This window comes from Uranotaenia lowii, chromosome 1 (assembly GCF_029784155.1).
Source record: "Uranotaenia lowii strain MFRU-FL chromosome 1, ASM2978415v1, whole genome shotgun sequence".
Classification (NCBI taxonomy): domain Eukaryota; kingdom Metazoa; phylum Arthropoda; class Insecta; order Diptera; family Culicidae; genus Uranotaenia; species Uranotaenia lowii.
Genome location: NC_073691.1, coordinates 9,098,738 through 9,116,521, shown reverse-complemented (window position 1 = coordinate 9,116,521; position 17,784 = coordinate 9,098,738). Strand labels below are relative to the sequence as shown.

Genomic DNA, 17,784 nt, shown 5'->3' with positions numbered 1-17,784 from the left:
TTAGCATCCCTCCCCTCTCTCTCTTCCTACGCTCATAGTTGGAAACGTAAACGTAAAAGAATCTCCGCTCAGCTGTCAGACCAACAACTTACGTCGAGTTGGCGTTGGGGCCTCGTCGGCGACCGAAGGCCTGCACCACGTTGTTGAAGTTGCGATTGTACTGGATGCGCCGCTTAGCACGGCCGGTCTTCTTCTTCTTCTTTTCCTTCTTTTCGATCTTGGGCGTCTGGCCCTTGACCTTACCTGCACGAGCCAGCGAACCGTGCACCTTACCACCAAGCAGTGGTACTGTGAGGTCCAACTCGACGGAGCTGAGGGCCGACACGGGCGAATCGCCGTTCAGGATCATGCCCTGGCAGGACAGCACCAACTGCTGGTGGTCCTCGATACATTCCAGCGATGCAAGCTTGAGCTGTGGAATGGGAGGGAATTATTTAGAACCAAGATTTTTTTAACGAAGGGGAGTCTGTCGGGAATCAAGCACCTCGAATCGCCATCACTTTGACAAAAGGACGATTCAAGTCTCATTATTCCATTGTGGTTTCTTTAATCTAGCAGATTTTAAAGGAGGATACAAACGCCATAGGGGTGAACGTAAGTTCCGCTGGAATCTGCTGTATGTTGTACGAATGTCTCTCGCAACAGTTTTGATACCATTTTTGTTTCTTTTTAAGCATGTTCGAATAACTTAACCTCGGACTACCCACAACGATCGGGGCAGTACGATTCTCACAATTCGAAGGTTTGCTATTGGCAGAGCACTAGAATGAGGAGGACCGATACCTATTTGTGGTTCTATTCTCATAGAAGGTATCGTCCGCTGGAAACTGCCGTAAATTATCTTTAATCGTTTTTAATGTTTTCCTAGGTGGATTTGTCTCAACGCTTGAACCTCATCCGTCCTATGGTTTAGGGTCCGAACAAGTCATAGTGGTTGAATTTTACTCTGGCAGTTACTTTAGAGATCTGTTTGCTATTCGTTTTTCGAACAAAGATCGGGCCAAATGTAACTGCGTATCTGTCAAATAAATTCAAGTTCAATTTTCGCAAAAATATTTATGAGCTATGATGAGTGGTACTGGACCAATAAGTTTCAGAGTTTTTTTTTTCATATTTAGAATTGTAATGTTTGTGCACAAAGAGAAATCATCCAAACCATTCAAAAGTGCAACTGTCTCAACGCGTGAAACTCATCCGTTCGATGGCAAAGGCCCGAACAAGTCATAGTGGATGAATTTTACTCTCGCAGTTACTTTAGAGATCCGTTTGCTATTCGTTTTTAGAGCAAAGATCGGGCCAAATGTAACTGCTTAAACGGTGTTTCACAGTTTGAATAATTTCTCGTTGGTGTTGAATAATAATGTTCGAATGTGCAAATCTTACGCTCCCTTGCGTTTTCAATTTGGAAAAGAAAACGAAGGTCTCAAGACTCGCTTTGTAAAATTACTCTAGCAGTTATTATCAGTAATGTAGATTCAAAACGAATTTATTTGAATCCTTTCCCTGTTAATCTGCCGATCGATACTTATATAGGTTGTTTTTATAATTTGCTTTTCGCAATTTCACGAAATGTTTGTGGAGTTATCTAAAAAAATCAACTGTGGGGAAAATTAAAGTCGTGTCCATTCCTGAAAGCTTTCTAGCAGGACCCGAGTTGGGAATTTTCACCTGGAAATTGTACTCTGGCAAATATTCTTAAACCGAAAGGCCAACTTTGGATGTGCGACAAATCCGGTTTGGTATATATTTGCTTTGTTTGATCGTTAATTTACTAGGGGGGTTAGCGTTCAAATGTCCTGACTTTCTACCAGCCGGCCACCTCCACCGAAACGGGCGACGAGGACAACCGGTCAAACGGTCAGTGACTGTACTCTAGCAATGGTTCTAGGGAATCTATGCCATTGAGGGATGGGCGAATGATTCTGCTGTCCAATGCATATTTTTTTATCTATTAGTAATTCAAAACTGTTGTTCAGACATTCGTGATTTGATAATCGTTTGGGAAAAGGTCAATTTACCTTGATTTCATTGATGGTTTCCTGGGGCTCAGCGTCCAGGACGCGAGTGTTCAGACCACGGATATGCAACTGCATCTTCTTGCGGCTAAAATGTAAACAAAATTCATTATTAGTGATGAACTTCAATCAGGGTCTGGAAAAGAAGCGTTTGGGTGTTTTTCAGCCGCTAGGCAATTATCGTTTTAGAAAGGCTACCATCGTCACCTTCCGGTCCTTCTTGTAAAGATTTTCCTATAGCATTTCAAAACATGAAAACAGGAGCACCAACAGGGTAATTACTAGCGGCTAAAGCACTTCATTTCGAATTCACTTGACTCAAACCAAACCCTTCCATAATCCACTAAACCAAACTATCGATCAACGAGTGAAAAACACCAACAAACGCCGGATATACGGCCGATTTTCGGCCACAAAGTTTCCCACAACACCTACTTCTTGCACAGCACGAATCAGAAAAGAAAGATGGAGCTTTGACAGCGGTCTGAACCGGAAGCTGACGCGTTGTCAGAATTTCAATGTCGGTGCGACGCGACGCTTTTCGATGACGCGCAGGGAAGCGCCGCGTAAATAGAACGCTTGGAAAGTGGAACGGTCAATAGGTGATATGAAAAACCCCTAGCAATTGCTTTTGCTAAACTAAATCGAGCATTCGAGCAGTCGCAGACAGCAATTGCTTCGGTTGATATGAATAAAGTTTTTTCTGACAGCTGTTTTCTCAGTCAGGAGCTTTTACTTTTAGAACAAGCTAGTTCGGTATGAATAAAGCCCAAATATGAAGCAATCGCTTTAGAAATCTCCTAGCAATTACTTTATTTTCTAAGCATGCTTGGTAGCAGACTTTTCCAATAAACAAATTCTTCAACAACGTCATGAATTTATAAAATTAGCAATATTACATTTCAATACAATTTAAAAAGGCATTTTCAACATAGATGAAGAACAGTCGAAGTGATAACCCAACTTTTTTCATATTCCTGTCGTTGAATGAAATGATTCGTCTAAGATGAAACAAAACAAATCAATTAGTAAATATTTCAAATTAAAAAAATCCGGCTACAGTGGAAGAAGTCCCAATCGGCTTGAAGTTGGAAGAAAGTTGTAATAATTTAAAACATAATTCAGATCTCCCGAATTTATATGATTTTTTTTATAATTCAAAGATAAAAAAAAAAACATCTAAGTTAAGATGCGCGCCTATTGCCTATTTTTTTTTATATATCGGATTATCCCGATCCGAAAACGTGTGGGAGAGCTTATGATAAATGTTAAAAAGCTAGGCCTTTTTTTGTTTGACAATATTCAATTTTCTTTAAACATCAACATACGAGCATGTATTGACTTAAATTTTTCCGATCGTTCTTACACCCACCACCCGCACCGTCGATTTCATGACTATTTTAGCCGTACTTTTCAATTTTTTGATCGTCTTCTTTCATTTTACTTTAGAAAATTTAAGATTCTGCTGGTTGGATAGCTCTTTTTTCGAAGCAAAAGCTACACAGCAAATTTTTTTTTGCTGGAAACCAGCAAAATTTTGCTGGTTTTTGTCCCGCTGACTTTCCAGCAAAATTTCCAGCAATTTCAATTGCTGGAAAAAACAGCAAACGTTAATGCTGGTTTCCAGCAATTCAAATTGCTGGAAAATCAGCAATCCAGATTGCTGGAAACCAGCTATTTCTTTCAACACAACCGGCAGTATTTAGTATGCAATTTATATTTAAATTCAAAATTAAAGTTTAATATTGGCTGTGCATATAATAAGCAATAAAAACAACTATTTTCTCCCATTTTCAATAAGGGATTAATTTATTTTCCAAAAAAACTTTTTTTCACAACTTTCTAACACCGGCTCTGGGGTGGCCGCTTTGTGCCAAAATGTTGATCATCCGCCACCTGTAAAAATAGATTTGATTAGTGTCTTCTATGGAATATCTACCTGTACAATAAAAACTTACCCTTGACTTGATGCCTGGTTGCTAGAATATAGAGGAAAATAAAATAATTATATTAATTTAACCTAAATTCGTAAAATAGAATCTCACCTTACTTCAGCGTACGAAACAAAACCAAACTCCAAATTGACAACTCGATTGCTGATTTTCCAGCAAACTAGATCAATTGCTGGAAAGTCCAGCAATTTGAAAACCGATTGCTGATTTTTCAGCAAAAATGACTAGCACATAACCGAATGCTGAAAAATCCAGCAATTCGAAAACCGATTGCTGGTTTTCAGCAAAAATTTGGATTGCTGAACGTTTCCAGCAATTTTTTTTGCTGGAAATCGAGGCAAAAATTTACAGTGTATGTTCTAAGACTTTAGTACACATCTGCTAAGCAAACGTTTATTCATACCAAACTAAGCAAATGCTTTGGGCTTTTGCTTTGCTTGATTTCGAGCAAAGTAAAAGCTACCGAAGCAATTGCTAAACCTTATTCATACCACTAAATATCAACAAAAATCGTAACGAATTTGAATCAACCGTTTTCAATAAAGCGATGTTCCTATAAAAGCTATTGATCTTCGTCTTTGATTCATTTAATTTTCATATTTCCCATGTCTATTTTCTGTTTTCTTCAAAAAGTGATGATCTAAACTCAAGCAAACAATTGTAAACACACAAAACGAGTTTGGCTCTTTATTAAGGTGTCAAGGTATAAGTCGTTTGAAATAAAGAAATTACAAAATAATATTGAGAGATTTTCATTCATTCAAAGAAAGAAATAATTGAAATAATACACACGCAGCACATGAATATTTCGTTATATTTAGTGGTATGAATAAGGTTTAGCAATTGCTTCGGTAGCTTTTACTTAGCTCGAAATCAATCAAAGCAAAAGTCCAAAGCATTTGCTTAGTTTGGTATGAATAAACATTTGCTTAGCAGATGTGTACTAAAGTCTTAGAACATAGCTTTTGCTTCGAAAAATAGAGCTATCCAACCAGCAGAATCTGAAGTTTTCTAAAGTAAAATGAAAGAAGACGATCAGAAAATTGAAAAGTACGGCTAAAGTAGCCTTGAATTCGACGAAGCGGGTGGTGGGTGTAAGAACGAACGGATTTTTTTTGTTAATGCGTGCTTATATGTTGATGTTAAAAGAAAAATGAATATATACATATTCGAATATTGTCAAACAAAAAATGGCCTAACTTTAATATTTATCATAAGCTCTCCCACATGTATTTGGATCGGGATAATCCGATGTATCAAAAATAGGCAATAGGCGCGCATTTTAATTTAGATTTTTTTTTTTTAATCTAAGAATAATAAAAAAAATAAATAAAAAAATGAGAGATCTTTATAATGTTTTAAATTATTACAATTTACTTCTTACTTTGAGCCAATTGGGACTTCTTCCACTATAGCCGGATTTTTTTTTTAATTTGAAATATTTACTAATTGATTTGGTTATTGTCATCTTAGACGAATAAGTGGTATGAATAAGGTTTAGCAATTGCTTCGGTAGCTTTTACTTAGCTCGAAATCAATCAAAGCAAAAGTCCAAAGCATTTGCTTAGTTTGGTATGAATAAACATTTGCTTAGCGGATGTGTACTAAAGTCTTAGAACATAGCTTTTGCTTCGAAAAATAGAGCTATCCAACCAGCAGAATCTGAAGTTTTCTAAAGTAAAATGAAAGAAGACGATCAGAAAATTGAAAAGTACGGCTAAAGTAGCCTTGAAGTCGACGAAGCGGGTGGTGGGTGTACGAACGAACGGAATTTGTTGTTAATGCGTGCTCGTATGTTGATGTTTAAAGAAAAATTAATACATATTCGAATATTGTCAAACAAAAAATGGCCTAACTTTAATATTTATCATAAGCTCACCCACATGTATTCGGATCGGGATAATCCGCTGTATGAAAAAAATAGGCAATAGGCGCGCATTTTAATTCAGATTTTTTTTTTAATCTTAGGATTATAAAAAATTATATAAAAATGAGAGATCTGTATAATGTTTTAAATTATTACAATTTATTTCTTACTTTGAGCCAATTGGGACTTCTTCCACTATAGCCGGTTTTTTTTTAATTTGAAATATTTACCAATTGATTTGTTTATTGTCATCTTAGACGAATTATTTTATACAACGACAGGAATATGAAAAAAGTTGGGTTATCACTTTGACTTTTCTTTATCCATGTTGAAAATACCTTTTTGAATTGTTTTGAAGTTAAATATTGCTAATTTGATAAGTTCATGACGTTATTAAAGAATTTTTTATTGGAAAAGTCTGCTACCGAGCATGCTTAGAAAATAAAGCAATTGCTATGAGATTTGTCGAGCAATTGCTTCAGATTTGAGCTTTATTCATACCAAACTAGCTTGTTCTAAAAGTAAAAGCTCCTGACTGAGAAAACAGCTGTCAAAAAAACTTTATTCATAACAACCGAAGCAATTGCTTTAAGCGACTGCTCGACTGCTCGATTCAGTTTAGCAAAAGCAATTACTAAGTTTTTTTCATACCACCCATTATTATCTTTCAAAATGAAATTCTGTTGATTATTACACAAAATTACAAAAATTCGAGAAAAAAACATAGAATAACTGGAATAACAAAAAATACAAAAATGTAAACCCGAATACGAAAATATTGTAACATAACAGTTCCTGTAGTAGTTATAAAACGATTAGAGACAGAGTAAAAAAACGTTTAGAAAATGATATCTGAAACCATAAAAAACATTCCACTCATCTTGAATTCCAAAACGACGGTCTGTTGAATATGGCGTTAAGTTATGTTACTGTTTAAAACTATTAAAACCTCTATATGGAGACACTGTTCTAGGAACAGTTAGGGTGTGGTTTATAAAACGCTTATGAATAACGTTTTCAGGACATTGAACTGTTTCTAGAATGAACATGTGTAGGCATATTTTAAACGATTTATCAAACCGTTAATCGAACTGTTACGGAAATCGGAATGATTATTGTACAAACCGTTTGTACTAAGATTACTGTTTATTTTATGGTGGAGACGATAACGTCATACAGGATTTCTTACAGTCATCTTTTAGCTAAACAGTAACGATAACAGTTGTCGAACGATTTGATATAGCGTCCTTTTATAATGTTATCCAGAACCGTGCTGAATGGCGCTTACACACACACATACACAATGATGGAAAATTTTTGGAAATTTTCGGATAGTAAATATCAATTCGATTTATTTTCACTTCATCTTTATTATTTTTTTACTTACATTACGATGAGTATCTGGAACAAGTTAGAGCAAGTCCAATGGTGTTGGGAAAAAGTGGTAGGAATTTTGATAGCTGTAGCACAGATGGGAATTTTTGTATCGTGAAAAAAAGATCAAAAATGTTGGCCGTCCACCGGTGTGATAGAAAACGAAGGTATAAAATTGGGGGCAACCAGCGATGCCAAGTGCATTTGCTGTTCAGTATTTTTACTATTTTTCCTATTTCGAATTGATCGTTTAAAAATTGAAATCAAATTCACTTTATTGAAATAGTAGTGCTAATACCATTCTTAAAACTTTTTCTAAGTTGTTGAGAGAGTTTTGCATTGGATAAGTATACAGGTTTCACTCAACTGAGCATGTCTCATCTATGAAACAAAAGCTTTGTTGATTTTGTTTGGTTCCGGCACGATTTTTTTTTCATAAACGCTTACAAATCTTTTAAAAAAGTGCTCATTTTCTGCATTCCGGCAGCACAACCTAAAATTTGGAATATGGGGTTTAATTATAAAATAATTTGCGTTTGATATGATTGACACTCGACGAATTAACAGCGAGGGTTCCGTTTTCTAAAGATGATGGACCATTAAAGGCGACGTTAAAACTTTGATACCGGACATTCCGACGGAATAACATTTTTCAAATAAAAAAATGAAACTCCTACTCCCGAAAACCGCTCAAACAAACAAATTTTTTTTACCCAGCTTTTTGGCATCTCTGCGCCTCGAAATGTATGATAGCCAATTCAATTGGCAAGGGCATGACAAAAATTGGCTGTAGGTTTTAAAGAGTTGATTATCTTCTTTGTAATTCGTATCAATTTAAGTGATAAGAGAATTGTTTACAAAAGAAAATATCACTTTATGTTAAAATCCTGAAATTGGTCAATTTCCTTTATTTTCCCCTCAACTAAGGTTTTGAGCATAAGAAAGATGGCAGCACCGAAGCGTTTCATGCACGAATACTGTATTGCAACGCCGACTGTATCACTCGGTTCGGTGTTGTAAAACATCGTGTTTTTCTATCACCCTCGGCCAAAAAGTGTTATACGATACAAATTTTGCAGCGCGAAACTGTTCGAATATCAGATTTTCCCAACACCGGTGTACGGCAAATGTGTTGTGATGTGTTGTAAACCTTCAAAATTTCTATCTCCATCTCAACCAGTGAACTTGCTCTTAGCGTCTTATATTTCGATAATTCTATCAGGGTACGCTTCACCACCAGTACAGAAAAACAAATACTTTCGTTGTAGAGCTACCAGATGTTCGGAAATCACCGTCGTCGCCCGGATGATGAACGTTCGGGAAGCTGAAATAAATTTATTGCCATTAAAATTGATAAACTATATTGAAACAATTATTACTTACGGATTTTTAGGTTGGTTACGGCAGGAGGAAAGTTCATCCGACACATTTTGATTTCCCCGTAATATCCGACTGTCGGAGGCTCGCTTCGCTGCCAACAATTCCAACCGGTTATATGTTCACGGTTACGCCACCAGCTGTTTAAACGGATGTTTTTCCGGATCGGTAGATCGGGTTGTAGCCGTAATTTTGAAGGCAATTATTGAAAAGCAAACCGCGAAAAAAAACTGCACTAGCAAAGTCCGCGCCGTTCAGCCCCAGCAGGCCGTGGTGCCAGTTTTATCGATATTTTTTAATTAGAACTTTTCTTTTATTGAGATTTTGTTTATTTTTGAAAATCGTTGTTGGCGATGAGCTGGCTCGCAAGAGTCAAATAGAGAAACAAACAGCTTCACTCCAATTTCCACACAGATCTACTTTCATGTTTAAGAGATTCTCCGTGAATCTTGCTATTCACACCTCAGGCGAAGATAAAATAATGGAGGGAATCGATGAGGACTTGAAGGTGAATTACTAACAGGTCCCTAAGGTTTAATTTTTTTAAAAACTTATAGATTTTGATGTAATTTATTTTTGAATGAAGAATTAATATAATGATTAACATACCATTTTTTGTTAATGTATACGACATGTTAAACAGAACTAAAGAATTATTTTGGAATGCTCAGTTGAATCAAGAATAGAGTACCAATGCATGCAGGCGTTTTCAAGAGAAACTTCTTTTTGTATACGTGTATAAAAAATATTAAAGATTTAATAAATGTGTACTGATTTCTTGCAAAATCATCTGGCATGACTGATTCGCATTTCGGCCATTTTTGACGTTGGTTTGACAGAAGACATGAACGCTATGGGTAACGGTTCGGGATAATTTTAACAATTCAAGAAAATTTGAAGTTAATCGTGGACACCATTCGTTCACCTTTCCAAATACCATCACTTTTCAACAAGAACGTTCATTTTCCGTTTTTAACGTTGTCGAAGTAAAGTTTAATATTACAGCTACTTTCACAGAGACCATCACTATTTCTAGAGCTGTTGATGTTTCGTATAGACTGTTTAAGCTATAGTTTTTTAGTATGCGGGAAATTTTTCATTTTTTAATTTTTTTTTTATTTTTTCTCGTTTTTGTAATTTTGTTAAATTTTATTATTTTTAAATTGTTTGTAATTCTTGTAGTATGTGTAATTTTTGTCACTTTTGTCTTTTTTTATTAACTTTTGAAATCTATGTCCTTTTAGTTTTTTTATTTGTGCTTTACACGCAGAAAAAGAATGGGGGTTGGTTTCGACAAAACGTTTTGTTGTTTAATTTTATACTATCAATGCAGATTTTTCGATAGTTTTCACAAAAAAGCTGAATTCAAATAAAAGAAAAATATTGTTATTCATACACTCAGATTTTTCATTACTTTCATTTGAAATCTGGTTGGTTTTAAAACGAAATAAAGTTTGTTTTTATTACCGTGTGACTTTAAAACGTAAAGTTAAAAAAGAAAAAAAAGTGCGCGGGAAAATTGTTTGTTTTTTTTTTCAAATTAAAAGAGGAATGGTACTGGAGGTTTGGTCCGCATTCCTGAAGGAACCTTTTACTTTGGTTACGGTAAGATGTTTGTAATTTTAACGTAAATAAAGATTTCAATTTTTTATTACACATTCATTTTCAGACAGATGAACGGCAGACGGGCCCTAAAATGTGGGATTATTGCATTCCCCATCTTTGCAGGAAGTTCCTACCATTACCACAAAGGGGTTTGCGGAATTTTTTTTCCAGAAGGCAGCAGAATTCCAGGTAAATTAAATCTAGTAGTTTTTGCTGTTCGTGAATTAAGTTAAAAAACAATTTTCTTTTCGCCCCCAGGTTTGCCATCGCCGTTAATTCTCACCGGTAGAGAAGAACAAGGCGGCTGGAAGCGTACCATTGCTGGCCGGAGTCTGATAAGGCTTAAAAAGATGCGTTGGACAGCATTGGACTAGCCAGCTCGAAGATCGCACACTAGCAATTCCACTGCGCAGAACGGTTCTCTCCTGAAGCAGGCAATACGAGTGAGCTCATCGTTTTCATGCATGTACCTAGCAGTTCCAAGAAGAATAAATGAAAAACGACGAAATAAATAAAATTACAAAGTTTTAATTTCGATGTTTTTTCATAAATTCCGAAAATCCCTTAAACTAATAAAATGAACTTGAAACCAAAATTTTCTGCTTTCATTTTAATTGCTTTTAAATCATCTATTCCGAACCTTGAAACTGTTGTTATTTTGAACTGGGTATTTATTCTCTTGATCCCAAAATGTATTATTCGTTTTACCCAAAAAAATATTTATTTCGATAGAAATTTTGATTCATTTTTAAAAAGGGTGTATTTCATTTCCAATCAAACGATAAGTTTAAATTAAATCGATATTTTCAGTCAAAGTCAAAATATCGAAAATATATTTGTGCATTTTCCCAACCAAAATTTTTATTATTTTCGACCGAAATCTTATTGTTTTCAAAATATATTTTTCTGCGTGTAGGATTTTCATGTTTTTTTTTTTGTAAGTTTTTTTTCTTTGTTTTTTTAGTGAGGTACCTTTTTGTTATTTTGTCTTTCAAAGCTAAATTTTTTTTCCAAAATCTCTTCAAATTGGATTGAATGCACCTTTTTTTGTGGTGAAATTAATCAATTACCATTAAAGAGTTGTCAGAAGATCAGTTTTATCTAGATTGGAAGTTTTTTCATGCTTAATTTTAATTCGAATTACTGTAGTTGAAATAACGAATTTTTAAAATTTAGTTCTAGTTTGAATTCACAAATTCAAGAGAAGAAAAATCTAAACACAACGATTCAGTGAAATAAATTTTTCTGTTTTTCATATTTCTTCGATTTGAGACGTAGACGTAAAACGCAGATGAAGTTTTGTTTGTTGTTTTATTTGGGATTTTAAGCCTCTTATTGGGTTTACTCATCCCATTTCAGAAGAAGTAAAACGGAATTGGGCGTTTTCAATTATTGAACTCAACAGAAAAAGAAAACCGATAGAAAATCAACGTCGTTGTTTCCTATTATCTTATCTCGTGGACTGAAATTCAAGTGGACGACATGCTATTAGTCATCGATCTTTTTGCCAGGCTATTTTTTGGTAGATAAGAAGGAACGAGAATTGACTTATTTTGTACATTCTCTTGCTTCGGTTGTCCCCTTTTTCTACAATTAATGAACTCAGATCTTTCGGATAATGATAAAATAACAACCAATATTTTTCGTTTGCGTTATTGTACTACTAATGATATTTCAGCAGTGCGTGAACCAGGCCAAATCTAACTTTAAGTTAATATAATTTTGGATTTTCTTTTTGTTTTACAGTTTATAATTATTATTATATACTCTCTATATGTTTGCCTTGTACCTTTCTATACCCTCTACAGTTCATCAGTTTTGCTAACAGTGGCGTGTGGCTGTGTGTCATCGTAATAGGTAACGTTTTTCGGAATATTCTCACAAATGCTGCTCACCTTGCGCAGCAGATCGGTGACGGTCCCTAGGATCTGCTGCCACTTTATCATTTCCTGGGCGTGTTTGGTCTCCTGCTGATGGAGTAGGGCTAACCAGTCGGCATGCGTTTGCGGGGGATTCTGTAGAATTTTTTGGTTGAAGGCCGCCTTCGCAGCCGCCGAATCGCGGAACAGGTTCTCGTTTTCTCCCTCCAACGTGTGCAGTTTGAGATAGAGAGCCACGTTGATGGATAGCAGGATTATCAGTAGGATCACCACGAACCACGAGAAGAAGGTGTGCGAATATGTGTTGGGTTTGGGGGAATTGACTGGTGCGACCGTAGGGTGAATGTAGGGTATGCTGCTGCGAGGGATCGGTTCTTCGAGAACTTTCGCATGCTGGGAAGCGTTGGATTTGCGAGACCGTCTACTCTTGGCTTTAGCTGGTGGAATACAGTATTCACTTTGGAGATTACGCAACAGGGCATTGTAGAAATCTTCCAGCCCAACCCAGGTATTTTTCTCGATAAAACCCCTAACGAATCCGAAAATATTCTTTTTGTAATGAATTTGCGCGTGTACCGATAGGACCGTGTGGTCATCCTTGGTCCGGGACATACAATAGTGTTGGGTAACGTAAAAACTATCCGCATACGGAATCCCCCCTTGGACCGCATTCACATCGATCGAGTACAGCTGGCCCGGTTTGCTGCAATCCCTCATTAACTGGGTCTCCGTTACTTGTGCACTGCGTGGTCCAATGGTCTGAGTGATGGCAATGGTTAAACTAACTACTCGCTCCTTTAAACCATCCTTGTTCAGCTTCCACTCGCCATGGATCATGTCGGTCGTTTTGCGAGTATTGTGGAACTCGGTCAAAAATTTAGATTTTGAAAACAGTAATTCAAACAAGATGTCCACGTTGATGGGTAGTATGGTGTGCACCAGTTGTCGTCCCGAGTGCAACGAATTGCACTCTACCCCGGCGAAAAATTCCTCTTCCGGTTCGGATTCCGTCGAGTCGGACATGTCCGTCGGCAGAAGTTCTCCGGTAGTTGAAAGGCTACCCTCGGCTCCCACGAAGGCGGCCTTAGCCAGCGCGCTCTTCTTCGAGGACTTCGTCCCCGTCTCTTTTGTTGCTGCGAACACCATGGTTCCTTCCTCTCCACCCAGAATGATCGATGGTCCGGTTGGTTCGTCCGATTGCGATGTATTGTTGTTATGCTCCTTGCTGTTTGGAATGTCCTCCGAAGATTGTTGCTTAAAAATGCTGCTATTAATACTACCGTCTTCGCCACGGTTGTCCTTCTCGTACGGATCGATGTAGTCTTCGTCGTCGCTGGTCAGTCCCAGCTGGTCGCCATAACAAGTGTGTACCCACTGCCAAAGTTCCTGGACGCAGAGGGATATGTATTAGTATGCATAGTACATAAGCTGTCGAAAGCATAATTTTTGTAGTTCCGAAAAAACGTTATAGCCCCCTTTTTGGTTTGGATGATCTGTGACAATTTGCGCAAAAATAAAATATAGATTTTCTGCTATTTTGGCAACCGTAGTCACCATCGAATTTATGCATCGCTAGAATGAAACTTTCTAAAAAGATGTGACGTCGGGCAAGAGCAGAAATGCCAGGTAGTTTTTGTCAAAAATCAGAACTCCGCAAATAAAAAAAAAATAGGATTATTCAGTACACTACTAATTCTTCTTAGATTGCATACATAAAGGCGAAAAACGGGTAGAAGCCTCAAGTTATGTAACTGAGCAGCAGTATATTGGCTTCAAATAGTTGAAATTGTGAATAAACTACAACCGAAAACAGTACTGAAAAAGAAATTGTTTAGCCCCTTATTTCATGTGTATTCTAAGCAAATGAATCTTGATTTAGATTACACAGAACATACAACAATGTTAACAATAAGAATTATGCGTATAGGATTTTAAGCTATCCTCTTATGATTTTTGAGCTTCACTTCACAGAAACATCATTGGTGTGTTGCTGCATGATTGTGGTTATTCGCTACTAACGGCGTGTTCGTAAATTGATTTTTTGGGTGTTGCATCGATTGTTTTGGTAGTTGTCAAATCACCTTCCAATGCTTTTGCATAGAGTTTGTTTAATTTACGAACGCCAGCATCGATAGAAAAATCACTTAGGCTGATGTCATGCTGAAGCAACTAGCAACGCGACCTACAACGCAACGTTCACACGACTAACCAGCTCTCATTTGATCTCCATGGAAATCGCGCAGACCTGTCATATTCGTCGCTTTGTATAGTGCGACCAATCTGATGCCAATGTGTTTTGTAGCGCGACTAGTAGGAAATCCAATAGGAATATTGTTTTTTTCTCGATTTGAAGCAGTGATTCCGGGTTTTAAGCACACGTACGAAGATCTGTCCGAACTTGTGATAATAAACTAAAAAATATCTTAATCGGAGAGAAAATTTTCATGAATTCTTAGTTCCGGCAAAAAAATCAAGGAATCTTGTCGGTTCAAATTTTGGCATTCTTGCAGTCCGGGTCGTGATTTGATGAGTTTTTGATGGCTCCCGAAAGAAAGGAGACGATTCAAAGCATTATCAGATGTAGAGAAGTGATGATTTGTAGGGAATTTCAAGGTCACAGGCCGCGCCAGCATGACATACCAATGCGTTGCAACGCAATCTTATTGGAACGTTGCGTTGCGTTGCTAGTTGCTTCAGCATGACATCAGACTTAGATAGCCGTTTCGCCGTAAAGAAAGAGTTGAAAAGCAAACGGAACAGTCTCCTCGTCAATGGATGAGGGTCAATCAATTATATCAACAAAAAGTAAGGCGGTATATGGTGTTGTCGAGCTATGGATGATTGTTCTTAGTTTTCGTTAGTTTCCAGTCCAGTTAGTTGTTCCTAGAAATCACTAAGCACAAGTAAAATGGATGTTTGAGATATTGGTGAACGAAACAAACAAATAGAACACTAGGTCAAATATTCACAGTTTAGATATCATTAAAGGCAGAACACACATTAAACAGTTAGGAAGTCCCCCGTAGCCAACTGATTGCTACTGATAACTCAGATAAGAAGTGTTGAAGTTGATAGGTGTGAATCAACGAACACCTGAAACGAATTCTACCAGATACACAAACACAAGTGCTCGTGCAAGATAATTCCAAACAAAGCGCCCTGTCATACAGTTTTATGGGCGACCGTTAAACGACATCATATCATGTATTCGTGGTCGTCTTCGTTTTTTCTAGCTTTTGTCAAGCTTTAACCTACTCGCTAAACTCACCTGTGGATTGATTGGTTTGTCCATCAACGCATTCTGCCACACTCGAAAGAGCATCAGATACGTCTTGTCGCGCGATGTGAACGAGGTGAGAAAGTGCTTCTCATTCTCGGTACAGACCAGTATGGCGTTCGGGATGACCCGGGCTGTCTTTTCCTTAGTAATCGAGGTGACGTCCTTCCAGCGGATCGAGAGCCGAGTCTCCCACACGATGATGTTGGCGTGGAAGCACAGATAGTTCTGGCTGACGTACAGCCGTCCGTGCACCAGGATGTCCTTCTGGATAGCGCAGCTGTAGTCCACAATCAGGCGCTCATCGTCCCCGGTTGCGGCCGCTACTTCGCGGAACAGCTTCTTGAACTCTTCGGTGCGCGCCTTGTACGATGGATAAATAGCATTATACCAGGGCGTCTTCTTGGCCCGTTCGGCGAGATTCTTTTGCGACTTGGCGGATGATGATTTCTGAGAGCTGGCCCCGGTTAGCTGGCTTGTGGCTTCCCCGACGGCGACTAAATTACAACTATCACTGGACTTGCTGCACGAGTCGAGATTATCGTCCGACTTATCAGTGCCGCCAGAGTTGATAGTGATATTCGAGGTGGCCGAACTGCTGCGGAGCACCGAAGACGGGGAAGGTGTGGCGAGATTGGCAGTGGTGGTGCAGCAGGGAGATGTACTTAAATTTAACGAAGATGGACTGCCACTTCCCTCCCCCAGAACCAAACCAATGACCACCGGAGAGGAAGCAGCACTCGGTTGCAGCTGAGGTGCCGAAGATCCGACAGACGAAAAGGATGTGGAAGAACTGTCTCCGCCGGAAGTGCTAGTACTGATATTACTACTATTGAGGGTTTGATTCCCTACCGGTGGTGGTGCCTGTGGAGGTGCTGCTGCTGCTGATACTGGTGCAATTGCCAAACCGGAAGTGGAGGGTGAATTTTGACTGGGGTTGCTGCTGCTGCTTCCAACGATGTTTGTTCCGCTCGACGACGATGTATTATTCGAAGTCATTGCATTTTGAACGGTGCTGAGATTATTTGAATCATCCATGAAAATTTTTCTTCACCTCAATTACACTGCCGCTATTACATTGCAGCATAATTTTCATTCACAGCTCCGATCGGGCGCTTTGAATTTTGAATCACATTTATACTTAACGACATATATAACTTTATATAAAATATACTTTTTCAATCACAAAGGTAACGAGATTCTACTAAACATAAAAGCAATAATTGAGATCCAAAAGCTGAAATTTTATTTCGATGATGAAAATTTACGCGACTGCGATGTCGTGTTGTCGCAAAAACTTTTCGTTCGTCATTTCTTCTTGGCAGTTTGTTTTGTGTCTTGTTTTGTCCATACTTTCGTTAAAAAACGTCACTTTTCATCAAGGGTTTGGTTCAGCTGCACGAAAAAACAAACTCCGACTCACGCGTGATTCGTGATAAGACGAATATTAGAGTGGCAATGAAAGAATTAAAGAAATTCAACATCGATTTGGCAAAAATTAAACACAAATCTAGAGTTTGTTTTCATTAGGTCGTTAGGTTTAATGTCAAAAACTATGCAATTGATAAAATTTATTAAAATGACTAGAATCACAAAACATCTATCGAATTGTCATATTTATTATATGTGTATAGCACCAAAACGAATAGCGACAGTTTTACTACCCGCATGAATCAGTATTATACAATGACTATTCCCATTATCTTCTTCCCAAGACATCCAAAAGATTACTTGTATAGTTTTGGATTATAAATGTAAGATAAGGCTTATCATTTTTTCATGAAATGGAATCGTTTGGACGCACTTTACGATACAGGGAACGGGTCGTTAAGTAGAGTAACCATTCAATTTTTTTGCTTTTTTCTACTCGTTTTGAAACGAGTGGATCATATGTGGAATCTTTACTAAATGATCGTCTCATAAGAAAAAAAACGATACAGCATTTCGTGTAGTTTTGATTAAAAGATAACAATTACGAAACAAAATTTCGTTTATTTATTCATGAATTATTTTACACCTTCCGAAAATTTTAATTTTATTTAAAAAAAAAAAAAACACTCCATGCGCGAAGATAACGTGTGCTGCTGCGCCTTATTATTCTTCGGTGACGGGGAGGTACATCAACCGGGAAACTGGCTGGTGGTGCTGTTGGTTACACATCGTATCTTTTTCCGGCCACCTATCCGGCCGCTATCGTCTTCCTCCGCTGAGATTTTTCCGGTTTGGTCTCGTGGTCATCTGCAGCCGTAGCCGTCCATCGGCCGCGCCATAATCTTCCAGATGTTCAAGAACCGTTGCACCTTCTGGATGTTCCAGTTTGCAGTGCTTTTCACAATTTTCCGGTATCCGCATTTCCTCGGAATCTATCGGTGCGCAAAAATAAAATCAATTAATCAACACTTTCTTCTAAATAAAGAGGTTTTCACTTACCTTCATC

General features: G+C 37.7%; 2 protein-coding genes and 1 long non-coding RNA gene across 3 annotated transcripts; 1 reads left to right on the top strand and 2 right to left on the bottom strand.

Moving 5' to 3' along the window:
- Nucleotides 1-6: 6 nt before the first annotated feature.
- On the bottom strand, nt 7-2,176 carry LOC129754273 (FAU ubiquitin-like and ribosomal protein S30). Its single transcript, XM_055750234.1, has 2 exons — nt 2,019-2,176; nt 7-412 (listed from the first exon to the last, which is right to left on the bottom strand). Exons 1-2 carry the CDS (start codon nt 2,091-2,093, stop codon nt 89-91), a joined length of 399 nt encoding a protein of 132 aa, XP_055606209.1. The 5' UTR covers nt 2,094-2,176; the 3' UTR covers nt 7-88.
- Nucleotides 2,177-10,032: 7,856 nt separating this feature from the next.
- LOC129740203 (uncharacterized) lies at nt 10,033-10,721 on the top strand. Its single transcript, XR_008736147.1, has 3 exons — nt 10,033-10,190; nt 10,255-10,379; nt 10,449-10,721. It is a non-coding gene; the product is annotated as an uncharacterized LOC129740203 (long non-coding RNA).
- A 1,119-nt stretch (nt 10,722-11,840) lies between these two features.
- On the bottom strand, nt 11,841-16,664 carry LOC129757358 (protein Aster-B-like). Its single transcript, XM_055754563.1, has 2 exons — nt 15,339-16,664; nt 11,841-13,456 (listed from the first exon to the last, which is right to left on the bottom strand). The coding sequence occupies exons 1-2, from the start codon at nt 16,383-16,385 to the stop codon at nt 11,993-11,995; spliced, it is 2,511 nt and encodes an 836-aa protein (XP_055610538.1). The 5' UTR covers nt 16,386-16,664; the 3' UTR covers nt 11,841-11,992.
- Nucleotides 16,665-17,784: the final 1,120 nt, after the last annotated feature.

Bases quoted from the DNA above. Each gene is read 5' to 3' on its own strand.
- LOC129754273 (XM_055750234.1), bottom strand. From the start codon at position 2,093: ATGCAGTTGCATATCCGTGGTCTGAACACTCGCGTCCTGGACGCTGAG. The intron at 413-2,018 runs GTAAATTGACCT...CCCATTCCACAG, and splicing joins AAACCATCAATGAAATCAAG to CTCAAGCTTGCATCGCTGGA.
- LOC129757358 (XM_055754563.1), bottom strand. From the start codon at position 16,385: ATGGATGATTCAAATAATCTCAGCACCGTTCAAAATGCAATGACTTCG. The intron at 13,457-15,338 runs GTGAGTTTAGCG...CTCTGCGTCCAG, and splicing joins ACAAACCAATCAATCCACAG to GAACTTTGGCAGTGGGTACA.